We start from the raw sequence: 12359 nt of genomic DNA, 5'->3' as shown, positions 1-12359 counted from the left end.
ATTTTCCTGAGCACTTTAATATAAGAACATTCTGTAAATTGGTGATATTCCCATCATGGTGTTTCCTTTCATCCCCTCTTCCCTGCCTCACTACACAGAAGGCCCACCCCAGTGGGGGCTCTGGAAATCACCATGGGGTCATGCAAGTAACAGTCACTTCCTGTCAGGGGGACAGCGCCCCACAGTATGCCTTCCTTCCCTGTGGCTATTACATTCTTTCCATCTCCTGTTCCACAATGTTCCCTGAGCCTTTGATGGTGTGTTATAAGTCTCCTTTAGTGGTGAGCTCTAGACAGCCTCTGATTTTATGTTTTGATGAATTTTGAGTCACCTCAACATCTATAGCCAACTCCCTGGAGAGGGTTCTCTGGCTGGCAGTGAGGGAAGCACTAAACTGCAATGGAGCACGTCCTGTGCAATGTTTCCTGGTCCCCTGTGCATATGACAGAGATGACTCATGATTCATCCTGAGCTCAGCGTCCCGCTCTCTCTTCTTGTCCTTTTCGTGAGTCTCCCTAATATTTGTCTTGCCAGACTGATTACCCACTCTTTTACTTACATAAATAAAGTTTTAAAAATTAATTTATTTGAAAGGGATCAGGGCATCTTAATACAGCAAATGAATGAACACACCATCTCTCCAGCCCCAGGCTTATTTATTTATTTTTTTGAAAAGTATGAGTACCATACTATTAGTCTCTTCGAAACTGAAAGTTGGATATTAGACAAATGAAAATTGATACATCATTGGGCGACAATGGGATAAAGAGGTGAGAAAAAGGTCAATCAGTTTTATTTGCACACACACACACACACGCACACACATATACTCACATATGTATATAATGTTGATTTCTATAACTGGACAAAAATCCAGAAAGAAAGCAAATCTATCTCACATGAAATCTATACCTAGCTGAAGATGGCAGATTCAAGGTGCAACTTTTATTTTGTACATTTTATGTGCACTGAGACATAATATAGTATCTGAGGAGTTGGCAATGAATAATATTTTAAAGTTTTCATGAATTCTGCTGTGTTCAGATAGGAATATAGCTAGCAGTGATTAATTCTGTGAATAAAGAGATAATTTATTAATTTGAAAGGGGTCAGGGCCTCTTACTATTGCAAATGAATGAACACACTATCTCTCCAGCCACAGGTTTATTTTTACTTTTTGAAAAGTATTAATTCCATACTACTAGTCTCTTCAAAACTGAAATTTTGGATGTTGAATAAATGAAAAGTTCCAGTCAAATGAACTGGGTATTGGGAAAAGTATTTTAGGCACATCAACACTGATGATCTCAAGCTTTGCTGGACTGTGGACAGGCTGAGAGAAAAGGCTCAGACCTTCAGTTTCACCTGCTTCTGCTCAGTGGAACTCTGTAATTACTGTCGTGAAACCTGGCTTCAGCTCAGAGTCTCATCAACTCTTCTGCTCACCTCTTACGTCTCCTCCCCTCACTTCTATTTGCAGATGTTTTAAGTCATAAAACAAACCCAGTTGTTGCAATTTTAAAAATGACAATCAAGGAGATATTTTTTAACTTGATAGCCTCTCTAATGCTAATTGGTAATTGAATATTTGTCTTCTTAGATAGCTCCACCTCGAGGAAGCAAGTAGAAAGAGGGCTCAGTATTTCTTTACCACCTCAATTTACCCTGCATTAGACAAGTGCCTTCCATACCTGTTAGAAACTGGGAAATGGCCCCTTCTTGCTCATAGGTACTGCTGAGTCAACCAGGGTTTTGTTTACTGTCTAGCTAATGCATGCACATTGGAAGACTATAATGAGATATAGAAGGATAGATAGATGATAGGTAGCTAGATAAATGATAGATGGATAGATAGATAGATAGATAGATAGATAGATACATACATACATACATACATACATACATACATACATACATACATACATACATACATAGCCAGATAGCCTTCCAAGTGCTGGGATTAAAGGTGCCTAGCCTTATAAAGCTCTTTTCAACATCTATTAACATCTACTAATGGCCATGTGATTTCTGACCTTGAGACTACGTGAACATTACATTTACTGATTTGCATATGTAGTCTGGAGCCAACTTGATTATGGAGAATGATTTTTTTTTCCTTTTTTTTTTCGAAGTAGGGTCTCACTTTAGCCCAGGCTGACCCGGAATTTATTCTGTTACCCCAGGCTGGCTATGAAATCACAGCAATCCTCCAAAACTCTGTTTCCTGAGTGCTGGGATTAAAAGTATGTGTTGCCATGTCTGGCATGAATGATTTTTTAATGTCTTGTTGAATTATTTTTATTTTACTCATTTCTTTTCAATTTTTGTATGTGTGTGCATGTCCATGTGCATGTGGGTGTGCCTGTGAAATAGCACACGTCAGAAGACAACCTAAAATGTCAGTCTTTGCTTTCACACGTTGTAGCATCTGGCTTTATGTGGGTTCTGGGATCTGAACTCAGGTCCTCGTGTTTACACAGCAAGTGCTTTAGTTATCTTTCTATCTCCATGTTTGTATTTCATTGATAATTTTTACATCTATATTCACAAGAAAGATTAGAACATAATTTTTCTTTCTTGCTGTATATGGCCTTGGTATCAGGTTTCCATGGTTGATATTGTCAACTTGACAGGACCTAGACTTTGTTTTTAAACTTTTTTAAAATTCATTTTTTATTTATTTGAGGGCGACACAGAGAGAGAGAGAATGGGCACATCAGGGCCTCCAGCCACTGCAAATGAACTCCAGACGTGTGCTCCCCCTTGTGCATCTGGCTAACATGAGTCCCGGGGAAGGACCTAGACTTTTTGATGATAGATTACATTAGCCTCTGGGCATGCCTGTAAGAGATGATATTGTTTGAATTAATTGAGGTAGAATATCCAACTTAACTGTGGCTGGCACTATTTTATGGGTTGGGAGGAGGAGGAGGAGGAGGAGGAGGAGGAGGAGGAGGAGGAGGAGGAGGAGGAGGAGGAGGAGGAGGAGGAGGAGGAGGAGGAGGAGGAGGAGGAGGAGGAGGAGGAGGAGGAGGAGGAGGAGGAGGAGGAGGAGGAGGAGGAGGAGGAGGAGGAGGAGGAGGAGGAGGAGGAGGAGGAGGAGGAGGAGGAGGAGGAGGAGGAGGAGGAGGAGGAGGAGGAGGAGGAGGAGGAGGAGGAGGAGGAGGAGGAGGAGGAGGAGGAGGAGGAGGAGGAGGAGGAGGAGGAGGAGGAGGAGGAGGAGGAGGAGGAGGAGGAGGAGGAGGAGGAGGAGGAGGAGGAGGAGGAGGAGGAGGAGGAGGAGGAGGAGGAGGAGGAGGAGGAGGAGGAGGAGGAGGAGGAGGAGGAGGAGGAGGAGGAGGAGGAGGAGGAGGAGGAGGAGGAGGAGGAGGAGGAGGAGGAGGAGGAGGAGGAGGAGGAGGAGGAGGAGGAGGAGGAGGAGGAGGAGGAGGAGGAGGAGGAGGAGGAGGAGGAGGAGGAGGAGGAGGAGGAGGAGGAGGAGGAGGAGGAGGAGGAGGAGGAGGAGGAGGAGGAGGAGGAGGAGGAGGAGGAGGAGGAGGAGGAGGAGGAGGAGGAGGAGGAGGAGGAGGAGGAGGAGGAGGAGGAGGAGGAGGAGGAGGAGGAGGAGGAGGAGGAGGAGGAGGAGGAGGAGGAGGAGGAGGAGGAGGAGGAGGAGGAGGAGGAGGAGGAGGAGGAGGAGGAGGAGGAGGAGGAGGAGGAGGAGGAGGAGGAGGAGGAGGAGGAGGAGGAGGAGGAGGAGGAGGAGGAGGAGGAGGAGGAGGAGGAGGAGGAGGAGGAGGAGGAGGAGGAGGAGGAGGAGGAGGAGGAGGAGGAGGAGGAGGAGGAGGAGGAGGAGGAGGAGGAGGAGGAGGAGGAGGAGGAGGAGGAGGAGGAGGAGGAGGAGGAGGAGGAGGAGGAGGAGGAGGAGGAGGAGGAGGAGGAGGAGGAGGAGGAGGAGGAGGAGGAGGAGGAGGAGGAGGAGGAGGAGGAGGAGGAGGAGGAGGAGGAGGAGGAGGAGGAGGAGGAGGAGGAGGAGGAGGAGGAGGAGGAGGAGGAGGAGGAGGAGGAGGAGGAGGAGGAGGAGGAGGAGGAGGAGGAGGAGGAGGAGGAGGAGGAGGAGGAGGAGGAGGAGGAGGAGGAGGAGGAGGAGGAGGAGGAGGAGGAGGAGGAGGAGGAGGAGGAGGAGGAGGAGGAGGAGGAGGAGGAGGAGGAGGAGGAGGAGGAGGAGGAGGAGGAGGAGGAGGAGGAGGAGGAGGAGGAGGAGGAGGAGGAGGAGGAGGAGGAGGAGGAGGAGGAGGAGGAGGAGGAGGAGGAGGAGGAGGAGGAGGAGGAGGAGGAGGAGGAGGAGGAGGAGGAGGAGGAGGAGGAGGAGGAGAAGAAGAAGAAAGATAGCTGAGTACCAGCATTCATTTCTCTGTGCTTCCTCACTGTGGGCTAAATAGAGCCAGTTCTGCTTTGAGATCCTGCAGTAATGTTTTCCCAATCACTAAGGATTGTAACTTGGAACTGTAAGCTGAAATAACCTCTCCTTCCTTCCTTATGCTGCTTCTGGTCAGGTCTTTGTTCTCAGCAATGAGAAAGTAACTGACATAGAAAGTTGGTACCAAGCAATGGGGTTGCTTATGTGATAAACCTGATTTGTAGTTTGTAGGCCTTTGAAAATGGTTTGCAGAATGAATATGGAAGAGTTTGGAATTTGGGGCTGGAAAAGCCCTTGAAATCCTTAATGGGCCATTCTAATGGAAGTTTAGAAGGTAAGAATGCTGGTAAAAACATAGAAAGTGGAGGCCTGGTTCATGAAGTTTCAGAGGGGAATCAGCGCTGTATCGGGAACTGGGCTAGAGGTAGTTCATGCTCTCAAAAAAGTGACTGCACTCTGACCATGTCCTGAGAGCTTGAATGATGTGGAACTCAAATATAATGGACTATTGTGTTTGCTGGAGGATGTCTCAAGATCGAATAGCATTCAGGATGGTGCTAAGAAAGCTAATTATTATTAAATGTAATTATTAAAGACTCAGGTTTGATTCCCCAGCATCCACATAAAGCCAGATGCACAACGTGGCATGGAGCCCTACAGTGCCCATTCCCCCACGCCCTTGGAATGAAATAAATATTTTTAAGAAGAAGAAATGCAGTCAGGCAACCTAAAGCAATCTCAGCACTCAGGAGACAGAGGCAGGGAGATTCCCCAGACTCGGACTCAGCATGCGCCCTTCTGGAGAGCCTGTCACAGAGAAAGGGGTGTTGCAGTTACCTCCTCATTGCCTGGACAAAGCACCTGACCAGAAGCAGCTGATAGGAAGAAAGTTTTTATTTTGGCTCACAGTGTTGAGAAGAAGCTTCAAGGTGGTGGGGAAAGCATGGCATGAACAGAGGCTGGACATCGCCTTCTTGCCACAGCAGGTGAAAACAGCAGCCGGAGAGTGTACCACCCTCTAACAAAGGGGAGCTGGCTGTCATGCCAATAATCCTGCCCCCAGGGACACACTCCCCCAGCAATGCCTCCTTTCATAAATTGCTACCAGCTTAGGGCCAAGCATTCAGAACATATGAGTTTATGGGAGACATCTGACTCAAACCACCATGAATGGTTTACAAAATTAAAATTAGATGTGGTCACTTGTCTAAGTTAAGGTATGATCTACAGATTCTCTCTGTGTGGTCGCTTGCCTGAGCTCAGGGGCAGACTTTGTCTATGTCATCACAAACCTCAGTGCAAAAGCAGCCTCTCTATCTGCCATCTTGCTTTTCCTTGTCTGGCTATATGGGGTTGTATCTTCTGGTGATAGCAGAACTTGAATGGTATTGTACTTCCTGTGCTGATCTTTGAGTTGCTTGCCCCACAATCAGAGGATACACACAGTTCATGGGCTGAGCACTGAGTATTATAACTAGAATTGGAAAGGGCTGTCAGCAAGGTTTTCACTAGCATGTCTTAGACCTCATCGTGTTTAATCACTTTTCCACTGCCTGTCCCTCCTCCAGGGATTAGTAGTCTCATTTCAGCCTATGGCTCAGAATAGATCTGCTCCATGTGGAATACTACTCAGCTCCAACTCAGGCTTTCCTCTCTGGCTAGAGGGATTCTACAGGCCAGGGCTTAGAGGATAGTCCCCCATCACTTGCTCTGGATGAACTTTTTTTTTCTAGATCTACCTAGGTACTGACTTATCAGGATTCTTTTAAAACGTGACTTCTTGCTCTTCTTGCTGCTGTTCTGTTCAAATGCTCAGAAAAGGGGATTTTTTCAGCTACCTGTATGGTATGATGGACCCAAGATTCCTGTCTGATTGGACTGCAGATCTGCTCAGTGATGTGTACACGAATGACTATGCTTGATTGGAATTGAACGGAACCTTATGTCATTTTGGGTAGTTTGCACATTTCTACAATATTAATTATAATCCATGAGCACTGACTCTCTTTCCATGTATTTCTCACTGAAACCTAGTTTATTCCAAGCTGTGTCAGTATATTGGGAAAATGATTTCATAGGTGTATCACCTACAAATACTTATCGTTTTAATTTTTTTTGTTTCTCATTTCATAGCAAGGGTCATACTTTATGGAGCAAGATAAGGACTTAAAAATGTTTCAACAATATAGTTATAAAGTAGAAGGATTAGGGACTGGAGATATTGCTCAGTGGTTAAGACATTTGCCTACAAAGCCTAAGGACCCTGGTTCAATTCTCCAAAACCCATATAAGCGAGATGCACAAGGTGGCGCATATGTCTGGAGTTCATTTGTGGTGGCTAGAGGCCTGACACACACCCATTCTGTCACTTTCTCTCTCTCAAATAAATAAATTAATTTAATATTTTTAAAAGAATATAGAAGGATTAAACTCAAAACGGTGCAAATATTACAGAATGTTCAGGAAAAAAAAACCTTATAGAAGACATGAATTCATGGCTCAAGTATCTAAAACTATGCATCATGTCATGTGAACAAAGGAAATACCATTACTATGTGAACCAATATCTATGCTTTCATGTTTCATGGCTAAATCTACCACTTATTTCTCTGATTTGTCTTAGCTTTTTCTTACTAAACTTTTGATTTCATAATTTCCAAATACACAGAAATTGGAGGAATAGTATAGTCATATACTCTTCATGCAACTTCACAAATTATTACTATAAACATACACATTGTGATTTTGTTCTTAGCTACTTGAAAGTAAATTACATGCCAACTTTTAGCCATTAATCTTTTTTTTTTAAAGATTTTTATTTATTTATTTGAGAGTGACAGAGAGAGAAAGAGGCAGATAGAGAGAGAGAGAATAGGTGTGCCAGGGCTTCCAGCCACTGCAAATGAACTCCAGATGCGTGCGTCCCCTTGTGCATCTGGCTAATGTGGGTCCTGGGGAATCCAGCCTCGAGCCGGGGTCCTTAGGCTTCACAGGCAAGCGCTTAACCGCTATGCCATCTCTCCAGCCCATTAGCCCTTAATCTTAAGTATTTCTTAATGATCAGCAGATTCCTGTATGTAGCCGTAGCACAGTTTTTTTTTTTCCAATTTTTATTTACTTGAGAGAGAGAGAAAGAGGGAGAAAGAGGCAGATAGAGAGAGAAAGAATGGGAGTTCCAGGGCCTCCAGATGCTGCAAATGGACTCCATGCCCATACACCACCTTATGCATCTGGCTTATGTGGTATCTGGGGAATCAAACCTGGGTCATTTGGATTTGAAGGCAAGCATCTTAACCACTAAGCCATCTTCCCAGCCCAACTGCACAAATTTTAAAATCAGGAAATCTAGCATTTTTACAAAATATTGGCCCAATAATGGATATTATTCAGAATTTGTACATAATGCCCTTTATAGCATTTCCCCTCATTTAGGGTCTGTTGTGGTACCTCTAGTCCTAGTCAAATAATGTAAACACGGGTTCTTTTCCTTCCTCTGCCTTTCCATATCAGTTTCACTTTTCTCCAGCATTGTAAAGTCACCATGGCTCCCCTAAACATTGCTATGTCAGTTTACTTGCTCAGCCTTCATTTTCTTTTGTCACCTTCCCTGTCAGAAACACTGTCTCTCAATCCCTTGCTACGTAACTTGTTAAAAGTCTTCCTCCAACCTGAGTGCATTTCTTCTGTGTCTTCTTCACTGGAGCATCAAGATCTGGCATCTGAAAGCTGAAGCATCTTCAGAGTAGATCTTCATGTCTCTCTTCTCTGCCTTTTCTCTTCTGCACACACTGTACATACAATGTGTAGGTCAGTCTCTTTCCACCTTTGAGCAAGTAATTCACAAAATAGCCACTCTAGTCCTGGCCTCTGCTCTTAACTGTCCTTCCGTAGATCACTTGGCATGTCAATCTAGACATTAAACTCAGCACGCTCCTGGCTTACCATTCTACCCCAAAATGTCTTCTCTCCTCATTTCTCAGTTCAGGAAAAGGCACCCAGTTGTTAAAACTAAAACCATGTGACCTTTTCTTTCTCTTTTTTATTTACCACACTCATTATATTCATTACACCTTCAAGTCTTATGAATGGTGTCTCTAGAACTGAACTCAGATTTTCCACTCTGGCCCATCCCCAATGCCATCTGAGTTATCAGTATCTCTTGCCTGAACTCCTATGAAAGTTTCCTAGATTCACGCTTATATCTACACTTACCTCTGTAATCTTTTCTTCACAGAGAACTTGTCAGGGCTTGGAAATGTAGTGCAATGATAAAGATTTGTTTTTAAAAAGCTATTTTTAATACAAGGCACTAAGCCTACAAAATTCTAATTACTAAAAAAAGTTAATGAAAAATTCTGTGATATGCCTTTTTCTTCAAACTCATCCTATACCTCTTTGGTCTGTCTTCTTTGGTACTTCTGCTGGCAAGTTTCTCTGCTGTGTTTAAAAACATGCTGATCCTGTCTTACCCTCAGTGTATCATGGTTAATTGTGGTTGTCAACTTGATGAGATTTACATTCACCTTGAACACACAAAACTACCTTAATCCCTTCTCTCTCACAGAGTGCCCTCCCTAGGCTCCTCTTAAAATAATCACTGGATCTTAACACTGCCACACTGTGAAATGTTTCTAATACATGAACATTTGGGGGACAAACCACATCTTAACCACAGTGAAGCTTGAGGGCTCATTATAAGATTCTGTAACCACAGAGGTAATTTTGGGTGTGGATGAAAAACTGATTGAACAGCATCGTGTGAGCATGGCTCTTGCATGTTGCTCTTGAGCAAGATGCACACAGGCAGCATACCTACCAGAGGGGGGAAGACTGTGAACCTCATAAAACCTTGGCTTATGTCACCTTTGTATAAAATCATGCTTCTCTGTACTAGTGAAGTAAGAGACTTGTGGTTAGATATCATTGTGGGGTTCAAATTTCTGCCCAGAAAAAAAATAATAGGGAACAAACAGATACTCATATTAGGAGGGTTACCAGGTTGCTTCCAGAAGCTCTGCTACAGGCTTGGGCAACCTTTCTGTGTCCTCTGCAGAATGAAAGCATTCAGCTCTGGGCTAAGACCAGGGTGCTCATGGCAAGGCCAGTACATGAGCACATGCACATGGAGCTATAAACGAGACAAGTTCATGCTTACATCAGCCAAGAGTAGAGGGAGGAGGGAGATCTTTGTCTTCCTTATCTCTCTTGGGACTCTTATAATTCTCTTCCCCATGAAATAAAATAAAGGCATAGTGATTTGACAGAGCAAATTGTAATGCACAAAGACAAAGAAGCAGCAAATATACAGCAGATTATTGTTGGTGGACTGGTCTAGATGGGGATGGCATCAAGAGACCCTAAAGCAACTAAGTTTGGAGAAGAATCGCATGGTCATAAAGTCCATTCCAAACTAAGGTATTTGGGTGTAGGGCATACAGTGGACTCAGGAGGCTGCTGGCTGAGATGACTACTCATAGCCTCGAGTAGCGGATGTACAAGTATGGTCCTCAGATGTGCAGCATTAGCACTGTCTGGAAACATGCGAAGAAGGTAAGTTCTCAGGCTGTACTTAAAAGACCTCTGGATATCACCATCACAAATTCAGGATTTTTTTTTTTTTTTTGAGAGAAAAAGGCAGTGAGCAAGCGAGCAAGAGAGAATGGACACACTAGGGTCTTTCAGCCACTGTGAACACACTTCAGATGCATGCACCCCCTTATATGCATGCGCAAGATTGTGTGCTTGTGTCACTGTGTGTCTGGCTATGTGGGACCTAGAGATTCAAACATGTGTTCTTAGGCTTTGCAGGCAAGTGTCTTAACCACTAAGCCATCTCTCCAGCTCTCTTTTATTTTTGATACAGCCTCATGTAGAAACCTAGTCTATCAATATTTTGAAAAAGGTATTTCTCTTGCTTGAACTGCCTGGAATAGGGGAAAGATATTTAAAAATATGTGTCAGTGTAGACACTGAGGGAGAGAGGGAGGGAGAGGAGAAGACGGAGAGAAAGCCAGCCCGATTGAAGTACTCTTCTGTCCCTGTAGGTTGAGGCGGGGTGGTGAGGACAGGAGGGCAAGGGTCATGTCTTGGGAACAGCAGGAAGAAGAAAGGCGGTTCTCTGGGAAGAATGATGAGATATAGATGCAGTGACTGATGATTCCATTTTAATTTTTTAAAATAGCAATTACTATCCATCTATTTCTGAGGAAATGTGGTAATCAACAAACCTAGGGGTGGAGATGGGCAACACAATTGAACTCTGACACTCTGTGCTGTCACTGTTAAGTAACTGCCTAGCATAATATTCCCCAAGGTTGATCTAAATCTTCCAGTCACTCTTCCCTGCATACAGGCGTTCACAGCTTGCTCTGATTGCTTTGAATTTGGTCTAATTGCAGCTGTTAGTGCTCCTTGGTTTTGTCTTCAGAGTCTGCAAAAAGAAGAAAGACAGAAAGAGGTAACTATTTTAAAAATGCATTAGTAGGCTCTGTTTTCCTCAGCTTCTCTTTTGCTCCTCTGTTCACCAGGTTCCAGTATTCAATTTGGCTCAGTGACCCAGGGGATGCATGCATGAGGCAGATTCTCAGGGGAGATAAAGCCGCAAGACCTTCATTAGAATTTTCACACACCAAAATGAAATCTGGCCTCTTTCTTGACCTCAACTATTTCTGTGTGCTGTCTCTCTGGGCACCTTCACTTCTCATCTGTATTGTGTACGCAGCCACCACCTCAGCTCTGCTTTGACTGTGGACCTGGCTTCTTAGCCATGCTCCAATCCTATTTCTCCATAGATAGCCCCATTCCAAAGCCCACTGTGCTGTACATTTTCAGAATGGAAGCTGCACTGGATTTAAATAAAAGTGTGGAGGTGTGAGTGAAAAACCTGAATGCTCAGCCACAAAGAAACCCACATCAACCTTATTTTTCATAAAATATGGGGAAAACTCAGATGCTTTTGAGAGCAGAACGCACAGATGCATTTGTGCACATGTCCGTCTTTGAAGTTCCTTTTGTCCTTGTCTGCTGTTCTGCATGACCAGGTGACAAAGACCCCAAGAGCCCCTGGCTCTGGGAATTTTAGTGACCACTGAGTGTCCAGTGCTTTAACACCCACGCTATGTCTGCCCAGGGTCTGTGTCTCTCACAACCCACAACAATGCTTCCGAAAGCGAAGATCCCAGGTGTTGATGAACTTTCTTACTTCGTTTTCTCAGTCTCCTTCTCTCATACCCTTCTGAAGAGGAACCCTTCTTGCTCTTTCGGCTATTTTTAAAGAATTGAGTACAAAGGGGGTTTGTAAGTGGGGCATGGTGGCACACGCCTTTAATCCCAACACTCAGGAGGCAGAGGTAGTGAGAGACCAAGGAGAAGTAACGTGCTGCACCTGGCTCCTGTGACCTCGCTTAATGGCTGGACAGTGGTGCTGCCATTTAAAATCAGACAGCCATTGTGACTCAGATGAGGAACTAGCTGACTAATGTGCTAGTTTTGTTTTTGTATCTGTACTTGCTTAGCTGTATGCCTCCTCCCCTCCTCTCAATTCCTGAGAAACCTCCACCCAAGAACATTCCAGAGATACCTAGCCACAGAGGCTCTAGCCTCTTGCAAAAGATAAGTTCTGCAAACAACTCTTGCAAAAGATAGGTTCTGCAAACAAGTTACTGACCTAAGATAAGCTGGAGTTCCCACGTGCGCCTTCTCTGAAATTCCCGCACGCGCCCTCTTAGAACCAATCATTTTAAAAGTCACAATATGATGTAACCTCAGTAATCTTTTTTCTTTATAAACCCCTTTGCTTTGAGGATCTGGGCTCTCTCTCTCACTCCTGCTGTGCCAGACTATGTGGATGGAGCCCAGGCCTAGGTTTGCAATAAAGAAAACTGCTGCTTTTACATTTGAGTGTCTCAGCTTCTGTGGTGGGTGACTCCTGGGTGACCCGGGGTCTTGGCTCCTGGTCAGG

The 12359-nt window shown here is 44.5% G+C and overlaps 1 protein-coding gene across 3 annotated transcripts in view; it reads right to left on the bottom strand.

Moving 5' to 3' along the window:
• Positions 1 to 10293: 10293 nt before the first annotated feature.
• Mdh1b (malate dehydrogenase 1B) overlaps positions 10294 to 12359 on the bottom strand; it is a 29570-nt gene continuing 27504 nt past the window's right edge. For all 3 annotated transcript variants that reach the window (XM_045148182.1, XM_045148184.1, XM_045148183.1), the window contains one exon: positions 10294 to 10829. In XM_045148182.1, the coding sequence (XP_045004117.1) occupies positions 10801 to 10829 (29 nt within the window). In that variant the 3' untranslated portion in view covers positions 10294 to 10800. The remainder of the gene's footprint in view (positions 10830 to 12359) is intronic.

Source organism: Jaculus jaculus, chromosome 4 (genome assembly GCF_020740685.1).
Source record: "Jaculus jaculus isolate mJacJac1 chromosome 4, mJacJac1.mat.Y.cur, whole genome shotgun sequence".
Lineage (NCBI taxonomy): Eukaryota > Metazoa > Chordata > Mammalia > Rodentia > Dipodidae > Jaculus > Jaculus jaculus.
This window is presented reverse-complemented; position numbering and strand designations above follow the sequence as displayed.